General features: G+C 40.7%; 1 protein-coding gene across 1 annotated transcript; it reads right to left on the bottom strand.

The window, feature by feature from the left end:
• Positions 1 to 2,523: 2,523 nt before the first annotated feature.
• Positions 2,524 to 20,794, bottom strand: LOC117536471 (A-kinase anchor protein 13-like; the record flags this gene model as incomplete). The annotated part of the gene is made up of 10 exons (XM_034201359.1): positions 2,524 to 2,650; positions 4,517 to 4,698; positions 7,507 to 7,583; positions 7,741 to 7,989; positions 10,745 to 10,862; positions 13,313 to 13,438; positions 14,771 to 15,027; positions 18,717 to 18,863; positions 20,258 to 20,370; positions 20,766 to 20,794. Coding segments are annotated over 10 exons (1,425 nt in total), but the record flags the coding sequence as incomplete, so codon positions are not given.
• Positions 20,795 to 20,798: the final 4 nt, after the last annotated feature.

The following is a 20,798-nucleotide window of genomic DNA, read 5'->3' as shown; positions in this document are numbered from 1 at the left end:
AGTAACAGATACTTGTGTTTAAAAATACTCTGGTGAAAGTAGAAGTACTGACTAAACTTCTTTACTCAAGTCAAAGTAAAGAGGCTTTGAAATGTACTTCAGTAGAAAGTACCCATAACTAGCAGCTGCTTTAAAGAGTACCTGACCTCCCTTTATATTAATAGAACAATAATGTCATTGTTAGCTAATGAATGTTTCCATGCTGAACAACGGCAACATGACAACGTTTCCATTGGTCCCTCTTCTTTAGAGAAGACCAGGAAATGATGGATACACGGATCGTGTTCAAATCAATAGGCACGCAATGACTCTAAAGAATAATGATCACGCACCAAACACACATTCAGACTAAAGGAACCAGCTGTTTGGAAAATGTGAGAAGTAGAAAGTACAAGTATTTGAGTTCAACATGTAAGAAGTAGAAAGTACAGGTATTTGAGTTCAACATGTAAGAAGTAGAAAGTACAGGTATTTGTGTTCAACATGTAAGAAGTAGAAAGTACAGGTATTTGAGTTCAACATGTAAGAAGTAGAAAGTACAGGTATTTGTGTTCAACATGTAAGAAGTAGAAAGTACAGGTATTTGTGTTCAACATGTAAGAAGTAGAAAGTACAGGTATTTGTGTTCAACATGTAAGAAGTAGAAAGTACAGGTATTTGTGTTCAACATGTAAGAAGTAGAAAGTACAGGTATTTGAGTTCAACATGTAAGAAGTAGAAAGTACAGGTATTTGAGTTCAACATGTAAGAAGTAGAAAGTACAGGTATTTGAGTTCAACATGTAAGAAGTAGAAAGTACAGGTATTTGTGTTCAACATGTGAGAAGTAGAAAGTACAGGTATTTGAGTTCAACATGTAAGAAGTAGAAAGTACAGGTATTTGAGTTCAAAATGTAAGAAGTAGAAAGTACAGGTATTTGTGTTCAAAATGTAAGAAGTAGAAAGTACAGGTATTTGTGTTCAACATGTAAGAAGTAGAAAGTACAGGTATTTGAGTTCAACATGTAAGAAGTAGAAAGTACAGGTATTTGGGTTCAACATGTAAGAAGTAGAAAGTACAGGTATTTGGGTTCAACATGTAAGAAGTAGAAAGTACAGGTATTTGTGTTCAACATGTAAGAAGTAGAAAGTACAGGTATTTGAGTTCAAAATGTAAGAAGTAGAAAGTACAAGTATTTGAGTTCAACATGTAAGAAGTAGAAAGTACAGGTATTTGAGTTCAACATGTAAGAAGTAGAAAGTACAGGTATTTGTGTTCAACATGTAAGAAGTAGAAAGTACAGGTATTTGAGTTCAAAATGTAAGAAGTAGAAAGTACAGGTATTTGAGTTCAACATGTAAGAAGTAGAAAGTACAGGTATTTGAGTTCAACATGTGAGAAGTAGAAAGTACAAGTATTTGAGTTCAACATGTAAGAAGTAGAAAGTACAGGTATTTGGGTTCAACATGTAAGAAGTAGAAAGTACAGGTATTTGAGTTCAACATGTAAGAAGTAGAAAGTACAGGTATTTGGGTTCAACATGTAAGAAGTAGAAAGTTCAGGTATTTGTGTTCAACATGTAAGAAGTAGAAAGTACAGGTATTTGAGTTCAACATGTAAGAAGTAGAAAGTACAGGTATTTGGGTTCAACATGTAAGAAGTAGAAAGTACAGGTATTTGGGTTCAACATGTAAGAAGTAGAAAGTACAGGTATTTGTGTTCAACATGTGAGAAGTAGAAAGTACAGGTATTTGAGTTCAACATGTGAGAAGTAGAAAGTACAGGTATTTGAGTTCAACATGTGAGAAGTAGAAAGTACAGGTATTTGTGTTCAACATGTAAGAAGTAGAAAGTACAGGTATTTGTGTTCAACATGTGAGAAGTAGAAAGTACAGGTATTTGAGTTCAACATGTAAGAAGTAGAAAGTACAGGTATTTGTGTTCAACATGTGAGAAGTAGAAAGTACAGTTATTTGAGTTCAACATGTAAGAAGTAGAAAGTACAGGTATTTGAGTTCAACATGTGAGAAGTAGAAAGTACAGGTATTTGAGTTCAACATGTAAGAAGTAGAAAGTACAGGTATTTGTGTTCAACATGTGAGAAGTAGAAAGTACAGGTATTTGAGTTCAACATGTAAGAAGTAGAAAGTACAGGTATTTGAGTTCAACATGTGAGAAGTAGAAAGTACAAGTATTTGAGTTCAACATGTAAGAAGTAGAAAGTACAGGTATTTGGGTTCAACATTTAAGAAGTAGAAAGTACAGGTATTTGAGTTCAACATGTAAGAAGTAGAAAGTACAGGTATTTGGGTTCAACATGTAAGAAGTAGAAAGTACAGGTATTTGTGTTCAACATGTAAGAAGTAGAAAGTACAGGTATTTGTGTTCAACATGTAAGAAGTAGAAAGTACATGTATTTGAGTTCAACATGTAAGAAGTAAAAGTAAAAAGTCTTCAGAAAAAGTCGTAGTGGAGTAAAGTACTGATACCAAAAACATGTACTTCAGTACAGTAACAAAGTATTTGTACTCCACTACTTCCCACCTTGGTAGTGAACGTAAACCCTTCCTCAGAAACACTCGTCTCACCTCTCATCTCCTTGTTTTTTGTCTCCTGTTGTCTCTTGTCGTCTTCGGTCTCGCTGGGAATCCCTTCGTCCTCGTCCTTCTCCCTGAGCGAGCAAGGTAACAAAACACCGGGCATTACAACGTTATATTACAAAACAACGTATATGTACTCATACAGGATCTGCAGCACCTCAAAGTACACTTGTGTTTATGTCTTTAATGTTTATGCACAAAAACAGATACACCGTGCAGAAAGAGGCAGGAGACCCCGGGCTCCATCTAAACCGTGGGAACTCACATTTATTTAAGTTAAGATGTTAAGGACATTCTGAAATCAACTGAGGTGGCAAACTAACAATATATATTAAAAATGATAAACAAATTACAATTAAATGTAAAATAAGAAGAAATTGCAACATCTATGAATAAATCTAAAGTAACGATGAAATTAAAAGTCTGAAAAGTCAATATTTTACAAGATTAGTTATTTATTTTATTATTACATTAATATATATTTTCTCTAAATTAATGTAAAATGTTATTTGATTTATAATATGTTTTCATTTGTCACAGTGGATACCAAAAACAGATATTTATAAAAGTAGTAAAGTATTCACAACAAGCACAAGTTATACTTACACATAATGAAGAAATGAATGAAAAATAAAAAGAGAGAAGGAGGGAAAGAGACAATAAGAAGAGAGAAGGAAAGATATTGTGCTATTGTATCATTTCAAATGATGAAGTCGTTGTTTGGACGGTCAGGTGTAGAGAGAAACACAAATATTTTAGAAATGATGAATACAATTAATCAACAACCTGTCAATATGCAGAACAACAACAACAACAACAAGAGGAGACAGACTCAAAGGGAAATGTCTGATCAGGATTTTGGTGGAGAATATTAGTTTTGATCTATTCCTGAGAGTAGCGTGGTCTCACTGTTATGAGGTAAATCCCCCCCCCCCTCCCGGGCTGAAGTGGTTTGATCCTCTCCTTAAAGTGAGCTCTCCAGCGTCAGAACGTCCCTGAGAACATCCCATCATCCTCCTGACAGCAGTTCATTACAGACACGGGACGGGTCTAACTCCTGGGTTACACTCATATAGGAACCCTAAAAGGCCAATACTGAAGGCACAGGAAGTAGATGGAAGTAAATGGGTCCGGGCTTCAGTTTCACCGTTCATTTATAGTGACAGTAGATAGTGAAACATTGCCATCCCAGTTTCTCAAAATCCAACATGTCCGGCAGCGGCTCAGTCCGTAGGGGCTTGGACTGGGAGCCGTAGGGTCGCCGGTTCAAGTCCCCGACCAGACCTAAATATGGAGTGTGGACTGCTACTTGGAGAGGTCCCAGTTCACCTCCTGCCCTGCCGTGGTGCCCTTGAGCAAAGCACCGGACACCCCCCTTCCCCCCCCACCCCCATTGCTCCCTGGGCGCTGTACAATAGCTGCCCACTGCTCCTAGCACTAGACTCCTGGTACTAGGCGGGTTAAAGCAGAGGCCAAATGTCACTGTGTTTCTGGGCATTTTCTCATTCAACCACTCTTGAGATTATTTTATATATGGTTATTGGTTGAAGTATAAAATGTAAGAAAATAGTGAAAACATGTCCAACTTGATGTCAATCCAAAACTCAAATATATTTTACGTTTGAGACGCTGAAAACAGCAATCATATTATATTTGCACCAAAAAAAACGACTATAAAGATTAATTAATTCAATATCACATAATATGCAGATTATTTCATGAATAAATCCATTGGTGTATAAATAACTAATCAAATATCCAAGGTGGTGTCTTTAAATGTCTTGATTTGTGTTCAAATGAATGAAAGGAATGACAAATAACATTTTGAGCGATTGAACACTCATTTGTGCACGAAAAAGGACTGCAGCTGTGATCTCATCATGGAAGTGAAAGCAGATAACCTTTCATGTTTTAATAAGTATATAGATGCCACTCACATGGACTGCATGGCCTCCTGGATGAGCTGCATCCAGGTGTTTCGCTCCTCCTTGGATCCGGCCAGCACCTCCATCATCTCCGGCTTCTCGATGCCCGCCGTGATGAGGAAGAGGCCGCGCTCCTCGTTAGCAACTTCCCTCACGATCAGCTTCTGGAGGGAGATCACCGTGGAGCGCTGGTCCTGCAGGAAGAGGAGGGAGTTATGGAGAGACAACAACAGTGGAGGGAGAGGGGGAGAAAGAAGAAGTGGGAGGGGTCCAAGAGGACGGACACATGTTGAGGATGGAGAGGGAGAGGAGGGGTGAATATGGGAGGAGAGGAAATGAAGGGGATGCAATCATGACATGTAGTGAGGAGGAAAGAGGGGTGGGTGGTAGGAAAGGAGAGACCTTGGGTTCTAGATCTCGGTATCGGTCTGTGCATCCTTAAAGCTGCACACACTGTAAGAAGCAGAGTTTACTAACACCGCAAACCGCTGCTCCGTTACGGCTGTATCCAATCGAACTGAGCCTGTGACCTCATCCCGTCAGAGTTTGTAAGCACGCCTTTCTGCCGAGACAATTCTGTCAAAGTCCAGAGCATTGAAATGCATCGTTTTAAAGTGTTTGTTTTTCCTGTTTTAAAGCAATATCTGACTTCTCTAAAGCAACCAAGCCTTTAGTCTAGTGTGTGTGTGTGTGTGTGTGTGTGTGTGTGTGTGTGTGTGTGTGTGTGTGTGTGTGTGTGTGTGTGTGTGTGTGGGTGTGTGTGTGGTGTGTGTGTGTGTGTGTGTGTGTGTGTGTGTGTGTGTGTGTGTGTGTGTGTGTGTGTGTGTTGTGTGTGCATGTGTGTCTATGTGTGTGTGTGTGTGTCTGTCTGTGCATGTGTGTGTGCGTGCATGCGTGTGTGTCTGTCTGTGTGTGTGTGTGTTTGCGTGTGTGCGTGCGTGTGTGTATGTGTGTATGTGTGTGTGTGTGTGTGTCAGAGTTCCCGTTAGCCGGTAATTACCGGACTACGACCGGTAAAATATGCTGAAGACCGGCAAATCTAAATCTCTCCGGTCAAAGTGTCCGTTCAAAATAATTTCCGTTTAGCGCAATACCACATCAGTTGCGCAACTTGCGCCATTTATGTGACAGACAAGAATAGTCAATTCTAATGTCCAACACTTAATGTGGAGAAAGAGATGTCCTGTATGGGTTGATTGTGCGTTGATCTGTTGGTAATGCCTCGGGGTTCCGGTGGGCATGTAAACAAATGCATAATGCTGCGCTATACTTTGCGGCCTCACCCAGTTGCATAGCGACGCTTATTGTTTAGGTGTCTTTTAATAAGCAGGTAGTCCCATCATTAGCTAGAACTAGCTGGATCTGATCGATATGGACATAAACGCGAGTGAAGTCTAATCTGACGGGAGAGAGAGATCAGCTGCTGCTGACGAGTCGACACGCAGCTCTGCATGATCACATGCAGCGGTGAGCGGAGCAACACACACTTCAGGTTAGAATATCACACGTAGCTATTTGAATGACCTCTCAAACTACCGTAACTAGTTATAGATATGTTTAGTTTTACTGTCGGGTCACTCATTACTGATCCGCGAGCTGCATGATACTGACGGGCTGTCAGGAGAGGGAGAGCGCTCCGTTTATTATTCCCCTGTTATTGTAAGTTACTGTACACTTTTGAATAATGTAGTTAATCTACTATGATTAGTTTGTTTAATATCGAATCATATCAATTTGTTTTAAAGCTCAATAAATAACAAAGAAGACCTTTGACCGGCACTTTTCTCATTTTGTCCGGAAGATTTAAACTTTAACGGACATGTTGACCGGCGGAAAAATATTCTAACGGAAACTCTGGTGTGTGTGTGTGTGTGTGTGTGTGTGTGTGTGTGTGTGTGTGTGGTGTGTGTGTGTGTGTGTCCATGGTCATACCAACCAGTATAGTACTAACTAGACTCATCTATCCAGGTGCAATACTCATCATAATAATTGTTTTGTTCATTTATAAGTGCATGTACATATATGCACAAATATTCTCTTGCTGTTGCAGTGATTCAAAACAACAACAACAACAAAAGTAGTCATAGTTTGCAAACCTTTAACTCCTCCTAACCAGCCAGTAGGGGCTGCAAGTGATTGACAAAATGCTTCACCAGCTTTTGATCGTCTAAAGCCTTACCTGGTATCTTTGGAGGCCACACATTTGCAGTTGTAGTTGTTTAAAAAACAAACTGACATAAACAGAAAAGTTCAATCTTATTTTTAGCCGAAGAATCCGCAGATTAGTGACATACTTGATATGCTATGATCCACTTAGGTTGGGCGTGATGAATCCCAGGAGGTGTGTCTGAGATTGTGTGTTAGGGAACCCAGAAAAGCCAATTGTCTGAGATTCATGTTCTTTGTTCGGTAGGGGAGAACTGATCTGTCATACTAAACACACACTGATACGCAGTGGATTCTGAGCCTCATGTAAACCACATTCAGCTTCTGACCTCTGACCTCACTGCTACTTCTTTGCCCCAAACCAAACCTGGTTCACACGGCTGTCGTCCTTCAGACCTTCGGGTTCTTTTCTATGTCAACAAACTCAAACACACCGAGACGTTTTAAAAAGATGGATGTGATTATTACGCCACAGGCCTGCCTCTGTTTTTATTCTCCTACTGAGTGTGTGTGTGTGTGTGTGTGTGTGTGTGTGTGTGTGTGTGTGTGTGTGTGTGTGTGTGTGTGTGTGTGTGTGTGTGTGTGTGTGTGTGTGTGTCCTGTCAACTCGATGGTAAAAACAAAACCTTTATGATTGATCACACTTAGGTTAGCAGCTGAGAGCCAGAGCGGCTTTACGAGGTGCAGCTATAGCTGGAGGGTACGCTAACCAAGCAGCTAATGCTAACAGTAAAAACAGTGGGGTAGGAAAACATGACAACAGCCTCTCTGGAAACTCTCATAACGTGTCAGTGGAGGGGAGACGGAGGAGAGGATGAAGAGAGTGAGGGAGGTACCAGCATGGAGAAGATGTATTTCTGGTCTTTCTCCTGGAGGAAGACGAAGACGTCCGATAGCAGCAGAGCGTGGACATCTGGAACAAACAGATTAGGATAAACTCAAATACATTTGTAAAAACAGAGAGTTGTGTTTTATGCTTCATCTCTCAGAAAATGGTGTAAACACAGAAATCATGGAAATAGAATTCTCCCCGGTCATGTGACATCTACAGTCGGTTGTGCACCCCTCACCCTTCAGCCTCCCCTGGACGTTCTTCAGCTGCAGCCCCCCGTCGTGCACCAGCCTCCGCCTCAGAAGGTCCTCTCTGGCGAAGATCTGCCCGCTCTTCATCATCATGATGGACTTGCTGTCCATGCGGCCGTGGAAGTCCTTCAGACGCTTTCTCTTCTCGTGGTCGTTCACCTTGCTGTCCACGGCCGCGATCACTTCCTTCACCAGGCGCACCGCCAGAGAGAGGTCCTCGTGGTCTTCCTCGCTCTCTGGGGGTCACAGAGGGGGGGGGGACGTTAGAGAACTGTGAGGAGGGTCTACAAGTCTATGTGAGATCTTAACCTGACACCTGAGAGACATTGAGGTGGGACTTAAAGCCAAATATTCAATTTACTAAATAAATGTGATCTTTTATTTCCTTTTCCCATCATCGCTCTATAATCAGCTTTCATTTGACTTTATAATGAGTGAAGTGCATCATCAAAAGTATTTCACGTATTTGTAATTAAAGCAGAACATTCCCGAATAAAAAACCTTTTAAAAATAATAATAAAAGTAATAATGAAAATAGTAAAAACAATAACCGAGATTCACAAAATAATACACACAATAAAAATAAACAATTACTTAAAATTCATAAAAATGGAAAATCAAATAAAAATTACTCTAAAAATAATATCGTAAAAAATAATAATAATACAAATATAATCTAAAACAAGTCTTGTAACTAATTTAGCCTCAAAGCGCTCGTAACACAGGGTCAGTCTAATTTAGTGGTAATTGATAAAAGATAGACATGGAGGCGAATCAGCAAATGTAAAACATACTATTCACATTAGAGGAGAAGCCAAGGATTACGACATGCACCCTGAGAAGTGTGTCTGATGTGTTTGGGTAACATGCCCCCCCCCCCAAAGTGGAATATGTTTCTCCTTTAGTTGTACTTCATTGCTCCGAGGCACTAACACACCGTCTCCCACTGAGAGTGTGTGTGGTGTTATTTCCAGAGTGTGTGTGGTGTTATTTCCAGAGTGTGTGTTGTGTTATTTCCAGAGTGTATGTTGTGTTATTTCCAGAGTGTGTGTTGTGTTATTTCCACTGTGTGTGTGTTGTGTTATTTCTACTGTGAGGAGTACCCTTAAAGCACCTTGGGGATTAACACAGCGCTGCACCATCCCACAGAGAACTATAAGCAGGCTTTGGGGGAAGGATTAGAGCGTCGCACACAGTGGGAGGCCAGCAGACCAGATCTGCTTTAAATCACATTAAAACACGCGGGGAAGTATTTTAAAGTCGGCTTCAGCTATTATGTTGGAATACCCGTCCAACATGTGTCTCATTCGTCTCGAAATATGTCAAACTATGTGAGGAATGCAGCTTTCCAGGAGCTTTCCTAGAACGAGTAACCAGGGGCTGCACGGGGGTTTCAATGTAACCATGATCAGAGGAACTGACGAGCGTTGATGGGAGATATGTTAGCATGCTAAGCTAAGTTTGCGAGATGAACGTGATAATAGAGGAATAGAAAAGCAATCATTAATGTACAGGAAAGAAAAACGTTCCTGCTGAAATGTTTGGATGTGGTTTGTTCTCCAAATCAACGCAATGATCTTTGAGTGTGTCATTCTGTCGTCAATGAATGCAGCTTCTGATTGAACATGAGATTACCCTTTACTGCTTTAAGACATTAAATCATTTTTCTCTCTATTATTAATGCCCCGGCCACACGAGGACGAAAACGGTCGTTTGCGTTACTGTTTAGTGTCATATAGACCGTTAGGCCACACGAGGACGACCGAATACGGCACTAAACGACTGCGTAAACGATAACGAGTCCCAAGGTGGATAGAACGGCATACGCAACGCTCTGGGGGGTCAAACGGCTCCGTGTGTACGCCCTCTACGATCATTTTCTGATAATGATGAGGCAATAGCCCCGCCTCTCCCCACCTCTGCTGCTCACCCCCGCGTCAAAGTAAACTGCACACTGAATTCAGATTATTTATCTTTCTCTCGATATGGACATAAACGCGAGTGAAGTCTAATCTGACAGGACGGAGACACGCAGCTCTGCTCACCTGCAGCTCCTCCCGCTGTGATGCGGCGGTGAACGGAGTAAAACACACACTTCAAGTCCGATCATCACCCTTAGCTATTTTAATTACCTCTCAAACTACCTAAACTAGTTAGAAATATGTTTATTATGTTTACTGTCGGCCGGGTCACTCATTACTGGATCAGCTGCTGCATGAGACAGACACTGGCGCTGTCCGAAGAGAGGGAGGAAAAGAGAGGCTCCGTGTATTTTATTATTATATTATATAGAGTCATTATTCATTTGTTTTAAAGCTCAATAAATAACTAAGAAGACCTTTGACCGGCACTTTTATAATTTTGTCGGAAGATTTAAACTTTAATACACGTTGACTGGCGAGAAACTCTGCCCGGTTCCCTCGGCCCCCACCGCGGAGAATAAACAGAAGGGCAACCATGACAACCATGCTTCTTCGCTGCTTCTGTGGAGGAAGTTACAGCGCCACGTACAGGCTCCTGCATATGTACTGCAGCTTCTCCAGCGGTTGGAGCTAAACGGAGCGGTCTCGTGTGGGCAGACACTATCCGGATGACTATTGCGTGTGGACGGAAGCTTGTTTGCGATTGCGTTTGCGTTAATCCTATGCGTTTAGCCGTTTTCGTCCTCGTGTGGCCGGGGCCTAATACTGCATTCATGTTTTGTATTGCATATAAGGCAGTTTGCAGGATGATACCAGTGTGAGAAGTACAGGTCAATGAAAGGCCTAAAAGTCACCAGTAAAGAATACTTTTAGACACGATAACAACTAGTGATATTCCTACATGTGAATTTGTAATGAAATATAATACGTTTTAAATTTAGTTATCTACTCTCCTAACTACACGCTGCTTTGTTACTTGTGTAATATTCTGCAAACTTCAACCCAATTAAAAGCAGCTTCCTCCTTCCACTTTGCATAATTCATATCATCACGTAAACAGGAAGCTCACCTCTCGTGTGCTGCAGCATCCTCTGAATCAGCACCGGGTACTTCGTTATCCTCTGGGTCACCAGCAGGATGCATTCTGGGATACCAAGCCTCCGCACAATGCTGCTACTCATCTTTTTCTGTTCAAAAAAACAACAAGTGCTTTAGTGAGACATGCCCACGCAGCAGGCTGTGGGGAGCTCATCTAGTGTTTACTGGAAGGAGGCTCGAGGGCAGGGCTGCTTTTCTACAGATACAAGCACTGATTGAAATGTGCAAAAAGAGAGAGAAAGGGACGACAGAACACGAAGCTCCGTCAACATCAGCATGTGTCCCCTCTTCTTCATGTCTCTTCTACATCAACATGTGTCCCCTCTTCTTCATGTCTCTTCTACATCAACATGTGTCCCCTCTTCTTCATGTCTCTTCTACATCAACATGTGTCCCCTCTTCTTCATGTCTCTTCTACATCAACATGTGTCCCCTCTTCTTCATGTCTCTTCTACATCAACATGTGTCCCCTCTTCTTCATGTCTCTTCTACATCAACATGTGTCCCCACTTCTTCATGTCTCTTCTACATCAACATGTGTCCCCTCTTCTTCATGTCTCTTCTACATCAACATGTGTCCCCTCTTCTTCATGTCTCTTCTACATCAACATGTGTCCCCTCTTCTTCATGTCTCTTCTACATCAACATGTGTCCCCTCTTCTTCATGTCTCTTCTACATCAACATGTGTCCCCTCTTCTTCATGTCTCTTCTACATCAACATGTGTCCCCACTTCTTCATGTCTCTTCTACATCAACATGTGTCCCCTCTTCTTCATGTCTCTTCTACATCAACATGTGTCTCCTCTTCTTCATGTCTCTTCTACATCAACCTGTGTCCCCTCTTCTTCATGTCTCTTCTACATCAACATGTGTCCCCTCTTCTTCATGTCTCTTCTACATCAACATGTGTCCCCTCTTCTTCATGTCTCTTCTACATCAACATGTGTCCCCTCTTCTTCATGTCTCTTCTACATCAACATGTGTCCCCTCTTCTTCATGTCTCTTCTACATCAACATGTGTCCCCTCTTCTTCATGTCTCTTCTACATCAACATGTGTCCCCTCTTCTTCATGTCTCTTCTACATCAACATGTGTCCCCTCTTCTTCATGTCTCTTCTACATCAACATGTGTCCCCTCTTCTTCATGTCTCTTCTACATCAACATGTGTCCCCTCTTCTTCATGTCTCTTCTACATCAACATGTGTCCCCTCTTCTTCTTCTTCATGTCTCTTCCACATCAACATGTGTCCCCTCTTCTTCATGTCTCTTCTACATCAACATGTGTCCCCTCTTCTTCATGTCTCTTCTACATCAACATGTGTCCCCTCTTCTTCATGTCTCTTCTACATCAACATGTGTCCCCTCTTCTTCATGTCTCTTCTACATCAACATGTGTCCCCTCTTCTTCATGTCTCTTCTACATCAACATGTGTCCCCTCTTCTTCATGTCTCTTCCACATCAACATGTGTCCCCTCTTCTTCATGTCTCTTCTACATCAACATGTGTCCCCTCTTCTTCATGTCTCTTCTACATCAACATGTGTCCCCTCTTCTTCATGTCTCTTCTACATCAACATGTGTCTCCTCTTCTTCATGTCTCTTCTACATCAACATGTGTCCCCTCTTCTTCATGTCTCTTCTACATCAACATGTGTCCCCTCTTCTTCATGTCTCTTCTACATCAACATGTGTCCCCTCTTCTTCATGTCTCTTCTACATCACCATGTGTCCCCTCTTCTTCATGTCTCTTCTACATCAACATGTGTCCCCTCTTCTTCATGTCTCTTCTACATCAACATGTGTCCCCTCTTCTTCATGTCTCTTCTACATCAACATGTGTCCCCTCTTCTTCATGTCTCTTCTACATCAACATGTGTCCCCTCTTCTTCATGTCTCTTCTACATCAACATGTGTCCCCTCTTCTTCATGTCTCTTCTACATCAACATGTGTCCCCTCTTCTTCATGTCTCTTCTACATCAACATGTGTCCCCTCTTCTTCATGTCTCTTCTACATCAACATGTGTCCCCTCTTCTTCATGTCTCTTCTACATCAACATGTGTCCCCTCTGTGGAAAGAGACTCTGAAAGTTTCAGGAACAAAGATTCTCTCTCTTTTTGATCCATTTCTATAAAAACCTGTCTGAAAATGAGCTGATCAGATTTTGGCCACTTCATGATGTCATAACGATGTGTTGTCTTGTGTAACCATTAGCCAATCAGCAACCAAGGTAACCCCCCCCCCCCTTTTCACCTGAATCTCCTCCTAGAGCACCATTGAGTTCTTTGTAACCAAATGTCTCTCAGAGGGGCGTGGGGAGGGGCTCCTTATTTTCATCTAAAGTAACAGACAGAGAATCAGCACTTTGGAATCAGAGGGGATTCTGGGTAATGCTGCAATGATTTGTTTGGTGTTTCAGCCAATCAGAGACAGGCTCTGGATATATCTGAGACCTGTGATATATTGATGTAAAACAGTATAATAGGAGACCTTTAAGTTCATGAGACAGAAACACCACAGATAGAGGAGGGGTCTCACTTTTATGCAGGCTTTGAAGCGTTTGTCTTTGGTCAGCAGTTCTTTGTAAAGGTTCACAGCTTCGTTGTGGCGGCTGCAGAATCGCCCGTAAACCCTCTTCATGCTCTCCCCGTTGCTTCCTGAGAACTGGAGCAGAATATCACAGGCATGAAAACACTAAACAGTGAGAGAGGGGCAAAGAAACAGTAAGCTGAATGAGATGGGGGAAATGTGAGGGGTTAGGGGGTCGTGTTGGGCACTATCATGAAAAAACGAAATATTTGAAATAAAAAAAAAAATGGTAGTTAAGGTTAGAACACGCAATCAAAAGATAACATGTAATTAAGTAGGCATATTTACTACTTACTTACATTGTACTCTAATCTGTAAAATCTTTCTCTTATTTGAGGATTTGTATGTGAATATTTAATGTATTTAAGTGTTCATTTTGTTTTGTTTGCATAATAACCAAATATGTAGTCTTTATATTCCATCTTGCAATAATATTAATGTTAAATAAAAGATATTAGGTTCAGCTTAAAGGTAGGGAGGTAAGAATGGAGAAAGCAGCTTGAGTGCGCTAGAATTTGAAAATACACAACCGAAATAATCTGTCCCTTCCTTCAGACTTCCTTACAGAGCCCCGCCTCCAACACACACAAACGCGCACTTGACCAATGAGGGCACGAGATAAGTGTGTGCCCAGATGGAAGGCTGACAGGCAGGTAGGCCATCCAGTTACTTTAGCCGGCTCAGATGATTGGTCGTGCTTTTTACAGCGCCACGGCTTCCACAGATGACATTTTTTATGTATTTATTGTCAAAGCCTGTAATGTATTCATTGCTATCGGGTGTTAAGAGCATTCCATGGAATATAACAAAAAGTCTTTCTAAAGTGAATTACCTACCCCACCTTTAAGATGATTGCATTCGACTAACCTAATACAGATATGTGACATTTATTGAGATAATACATTTAATTAAAGTCAACATTTCACTTGTTTCCGTGGGTATGAACTCTCTTACTCTAAATGTGTGAATACTACTTTCTGTTAGGGTCCGACCCCCTGTTCCCAGGTTTCAGATTTGAGTTGTCCAACCTCCCATATCTCCATGCATCCTCTTTGATGACCTTCCTCGAAGTGGTTGAAATAGTTCAGTATGAATCAAAGTACAAACCCATCCTACTCACTTCGTGTGTTTCTAATGCTAGTGTTTCGTTGTAATGCTCTTGTAATATAACATATGCACCATAACCACAGGTATAATATCTTTAAACGGGTTCATCGTGTGACGGTAAAGGATCTTTATGTTTTCGGAACCATTTAGTATTCAGGGTTAGTCTACTTTTAGGATATTTGGAGTTTTTTAAAGCTTATTAATGTTTCTGTATGAACTCTCGAATTCTAGACTTTTTTTGGGTTGTCCAATTTCCCATATCTCCATGTATCCTCTCTCAGGCCCCTCCCCCCCCCTCACCTGTCCCAGCAGGAGGTCTCCTATCCGGTGGATGGCTCTCCCCCCCCCGTGGCCCCCCGCCTGCAGCTGGCTCTCCCTCTTCCTCTCCAGGAGGCGCAGGAGGTGCTGCGTGTGGAGCTCCAGCAGCTCGTCCAGCACGGGGAACAGCCTCTCCACCGTCTGCAGCTCCAGCGTCAGCTCCTTCTGCAGCCCGTGTCTGTACACCTCCGACAGGATGCGCAGCGTGCGGATGTGATGCAGCTCCGTCTGCATCAGCTCTGAGAGAGAAGGGAAACCCAGTTACATACGAAGGGTTATCAAACTTATTTAAGCAGGTCTGAACAGCGTCATTACACGAGACGATAACACTTTCATGGTCGGATCAAGTCTGAAATGGGACAGCAGCTCCATGTGTAACATCAATAATAATACAGCTGCTTTTGAAAGGCTCTTAACAAAAGGCAAAAGGCAACAGTGGTGTGAAGTAACTAAGTACATCTACTCAAGTACTGTACCTTTTTGAGATACTTGTACTTTACTTGAGTCTGCATCAGCTCTGAGCGAGGAAGTGAAACTCAGTCAGAGTTACATTTATACTTTACTTTTTTCCTCTATTATTAAAACGGTATAATAATGTTTTCTATTGTACATAAAACAGTTTGAAGGATGGTACCAGTGTGAGAAGGTCAATGAAAGGCCTAAATGTCACCACTAAAGACTACTTCTCTAGACAGAATAACAACTAGTGATATTACTGAGCGAGGAAGTTAAACGCAGTCAGAGTTACACATGAAGAGTTATTAAAACACTGATCAGAGAACAGCCTACTTCAACAAGAGCTTCATTATTATATTACAGCAGCTTTTGGAAGGCGCTCAGAGACGTTCAATGTGCAAGTTTAGATACATCAGATATTCGTGACACATTCAAAGCAGTTCAAGGGGAAGTTTGGAGTTTATTTATTAACCTGTCAATTAAATATCTTTCATATCGTCTGTTGGAGAATCCAGTTTGTATTTATGAATCCTAAAGTGCTGTGTTTGTCATTTCTACGCGTTGATTTGCATTTTTACAGTTTTAAGACAACATTTCTGCAAATCCGAATAAAAATCTATGCATGTCACTTTTCAGAAAGCTGTTTCTGCATTGAAAAGGGAGAGCAAGGTTTTCTACATGCTCTAAGCTGCAGTATACTCGACATGGAGACACGAGAGGAAATCAACGGGTTGATTTCCAAATGGTGCTTTTGGGGTGTTCAGGGTTCTTACACTTTTTAACCAATGATTTTCAATGACTTCTCCATGACCTTTACCTAATTTTCCATGACTTCTCCATGACCTTTACCTAATTTTCCATGACTTCTCCATGACCTTTACCTAATTTTCCATGACCTTTACCTAATTTTCCATGACTTCTCCATGACCTTTACCTAATTTTCCATGACTTCTCCATGACCTTTACCTAATTTTCCATGACCTTTACCTAATTTTCCATGACTTCTCCATGACCTTTACCTAATTTTCCATGACTTCTCCGTGACCTTTACCTAATTTTCCATGACCTTTATACCTAATTTTCCATGACCTTTATACCTAATTTTCCATGACTTCTCCATGACCTTTACCTAATTTTCCATGACTTCTCCATGACCTTTACCTCATTTTCCATGACCTTTACCTAATTTTCCATGACTTCTCCATGACCTTTACCTCATTTTCCATGACCTTTACCTAATTTTCCATGACCTTTACCTAATTTTCCATGACTTCTCCATGACCTTTACCTAATTTTCCATGACCTTTACCTAATTTTCCATGACCTTTATACCTAATTTTCCATGACCTTTATACCTAATTTTCCATGACCTTTATACCTAATTTTCCATGACTTCTCCATGACCTTTACCTCATTTTCCATGACTTCTCCATGACCTTTACCTCATTTTCCATGACCTTTACCTAATTTTCCATGACCTTTATACCTAATTTTCCATGACTTCTCCATGACCTTTACCTAATTTTCCATGACCTTTACCTAATTTTCCATGACTTCTCCATGACCTTTACCTCATTTTCCATGACTTCTCCATGACCTTTACCTAATTTTCCATGACTTCTCCATGACCTTTACCTCATTTTCCATGACCTTTACCTAATTTTCCATGACCTTTACCTAATTTTCCATGACTTCTCCATGACCTTTACCTAATTTTCCATGACCTTTACCTAATTTTCCATGACCTTTACCTAATTTTCCATGACTTCTCCATGACCTTTACCTAATTTTCCATGACTTCTCCATGACCTTTACCTAATTTTCCATGACCTTTACCTAATTTTCCATGACTTCTCCATGACCTTTACCTAATTTTCCATGACCTTTACCTAATTTTCCATGACCTTTATACCTAATTTTCCATGACCTTTATACCTAATTTTCCATGACCTTTATACCTAATTTTCCATGACTTCTCCATGACCTTTACCTCATTTTCCATGACTTCTCCATGACCTTTACCTCATTTTCCATGACCTTTACCTAATTTTCCATGACCTTTATACCTAATTTTCCATGACTTCTCCATGACCTTTACCTAATTTTCCATGACCTTTACCTAATTTTCCATGACTTCTCCATGACCTTTACCTCATTTTCCATGACTTCTCCATGACCTTTACCTAATTTTCCATGACTTCTCCATGACCTTTACCTCATTTTCCATGACCTTTACCTAATTTTCCATGACCTTTACCTAATTTTCCATGACTTCTCCATGACCTTTACCTAATTTCCATGACCTTTACCTAATTTTCCATGACCTTTACCTAATTTTCCATGACTTCTCCATGACCTTTACCTAATTTTCCATGACCTTTACCTAATTTTCCATGACCTTTACCTAATTTTCCATGACTTCTCCATGACCTTTACCTAATTTTCCATGACTTCTCCATGACCTTTACCTAATTTTCCATGACCTTTACCTAATTTTCCATGACTTCTCCATGACCTTTACCTAATTTTCCATGACCTTTACCTAATTTTCCATGACCTTTATACCTAATTTTCCATGACCTTTATACCTAATTTTCCATGACCTTTATACCTAATTTTCCATGACTTCTCCATGACCTTTACCTCATTTTCCATGACTTCTCCATGACCTTTACCTCATTTTCCATGACCTTTACCTAATTTTCCATGACCTTTATACCTAATTTTCCATGACTTCTCCATGACCTTTACCTCATTTTCCATGACCTTTACCTAATTTTCCATGACCTTTACCTAATTTTCCATGACTTCTCCATGACCTTTACCTCATTTTCCATGACTTCTCCATGACCGTTACCTAATTTTCCATGACCTTTACCTCATTTTCCATGACTTCTCCATGACCTTTACCTAATTTTCCATGACTTCTCCATGACCTTTACCTCATTTTCCATGACCTTTACCTAATTTTCCATGACCTTTACCTAATTTTCCATGACCTTTACCTAATTTTCCATGACTTCTCCATGACCTTTACCTAATTTTCCATGACTTCTCCATGACCTTTATACCTAATTTTCCATGACTCAGCGTACCACTGAAAATGGTTTATTTGAACATGGAACAGGAAGATAAGGTCTGCATCTGAAACTTGTTGAGCCTCTAAAACAAATCCAATAGGCTAGCTTCGACGCGCTAAAGCTACTCAAATCTCTCACCAGCAAAACACCTCGACATTTCATTTCTACACGATACAGTATGTATTATTATTATAGTATTACTATTTTGGCGATTAGATAAAATATAAATTATATTTGATGCAACTTTAGTTACATTTCCATGACTTTTCCAAAACTTTGGGAAGAATGTTGTTTTCCATAACTTTTCCAGGGCCTGGAATTAGCATGTTGAATTTCCATGACTTCTCCAGGTTTTCAATGACCGTAAGAACCCTGGGTGCATGTCTCTGTACCGTAGATGACGTCTTGTTTCTTCACCAGCTCTTTGTCCAGCTGCTGCAGATACTCCTGCTCTGCACACAGACTCCAGGAGTCCGCCTCCATCTCTCTGGCCTCCGCCTCGAACTCCCCCATCAGCTGTCCGTCCATCATCTCCGTCCCTAAAGAAACAAAACACATGGTTCAGATCTATGGTGTAGATGTTATCTATTACACAGCATAGGATTCTTGTTTATACAACTTTAGAGAAAGTTTTAGTTTCTTTAGCTGCTGTATTATCTATATATTAAATACATAATTCCATATATAAATATCTTTAGACAGGATCCAGTCAGTAAATAATAAATAATTGTTACTTAATAACAATAGATTATATATTTGAAGATATGCGATACACTGACGTGCAATTTCAAACATTACAGGGAAAGTGGATATCATTATGAACACATTTTGTTAAAACTTTGATAAAGTTATATCAGAGTCTCAGAGCGAGTGTGCGCGTGTGTGTGCGTGTGTGTGCGTGTGTGTGTGCGTGCGTGTGTGTGTGTTAGGGGTGTAACGGTTCACAAACATTTCGGTTCGGTACGTACCTCTGTTTTTAGGTCACGGTTTGGTTCGGTATGTTTTGTTTTTTTAAAATTATTATTAAACTGTGAATATTCACTCAAATAAATACAAAATATAATACAATAAACATTAAGGTTCAGCTTTTCGATGAACTGAAATAATCTGTATTTGAACTGTACTAGCACCTAAGCAGCGAGTTTTACATTAGGACTTGCTTGTCATTGTATTTTCATGTTGTTTAAAGAAAGATGAACTTGTCCACATTGCTTGCTGAAAGGGCAGATCTGCTGGCAATAACAATGTCTCCTGATGTGGAGAACACCCTCTCTAGGGACAGAGGTAGCAGACACAGCCAGGTAGCGCTTTGCTAACATGGCAACATAAGGATATTTGGCGTTTGTAATAGCTTTGGCTCGGTCTGAACTCTCTGCGAGTGGTGGAGGCTTACATGCTAGTGGGAGTTGGGTTTGCACTTCAGTCTTTTGGTACCGGTGATATTCACGTTCGGGTGATGCCTTTTCAAGAGTGTGCAACTTTGATGTATTGCCAGCCGCGTAACCAATTGTAGTTGAACAATGCCGACAAACAGCTTTGGTTCGGTCCACCTGTCTTTGTCCGTCATCCTTGTTCGTAACTGCGAAACCAAAATGTTCCCAAACCGGAGACTTCAATGATGCTGGAGGATTTTCGAGCTCAACTTTATCTGCGTTCGCCATTTAGACAGTTCCTCAAATTACTGACTACATTTGAACGCATCCCTCTGACCAGCTCTCATAGTATGCCTCTCGTCCAATGAAATGACTTGCTCGCTCTATGAGGCGTTGAACCCAATGTGAGCAAATTACTCTGAATGCTGCGACGCTCACCTGAGATTACTTAAAAGAAGTTGTTCACGTTCTCAATGTTTTACGTTTAACGTTGTATTCGTTCGGTACACTTCGGTACACACCTGTACCGTTACACCCCTAGTGTGTGCGTGCGTGTGTACCTTCGTCAGTGAGCGACTCCATGGACTCAGTGACCTGGTTGGTTCTGTTCAGAGAGTCAGTGGACTGGGAGAGATACCGCAGGCCTCGGATGGGAATGTCGTCAAACACCGGACTGTAGGGAGAAATAGAAATATTAAATAAAACATAATGGCAGACGTTAGAAACACAAGTGTCCTTCTGACTAAGAGACAACCTAAAGATATGATAACTCTATTGACGTTATAACCATGCATCAAGTTTTGTAGTGTTAGACAAAAATATAACACTATCCAACAATCTATGAAAGTAAAACCACCACGAAACAGGGTTTTTTCAGCATTATGTGTACTTTTAATTTGAATACTTTAAGGTTTTTAATGCAAAGTTTTACTAGTATTGGAGTTTGTATTAGTATTAGTATTTAACTTAATACATTTTATTATGTTTAGTTGTTTAGTTATTTCTCCTTGTATCTTGTAATCAAATATCAAAAGGGAATTGAAGCGTGGTAATCTGAGTGAAGCTCACCCGGCGATGTTGCTAATGGACAGACTCTTGGAT

The sequence above is a fragment of the Gymnodraco acuticeps genome, unplaced genomic scaffold, assembly GCF_902827175.1.
Source record: "Gymnodraco acuticeps unplaced genomic scaffold, fGymAcu1.1, whole genome shotgun sequence".
Classification (NCBI taxonomy): domain Eukaryota; kingdom Metazoa; phylum Chordata; class Actinopteri; order Perciformes; family Bathydraconidae; genus Gymnodraco; species Gymnodraco acuticeps.
The sequence above is the reverse complement of the archived record's forward strand: the minus strand, read 5'-3'. Positions and strand labels throughout refer to the sequence as shown.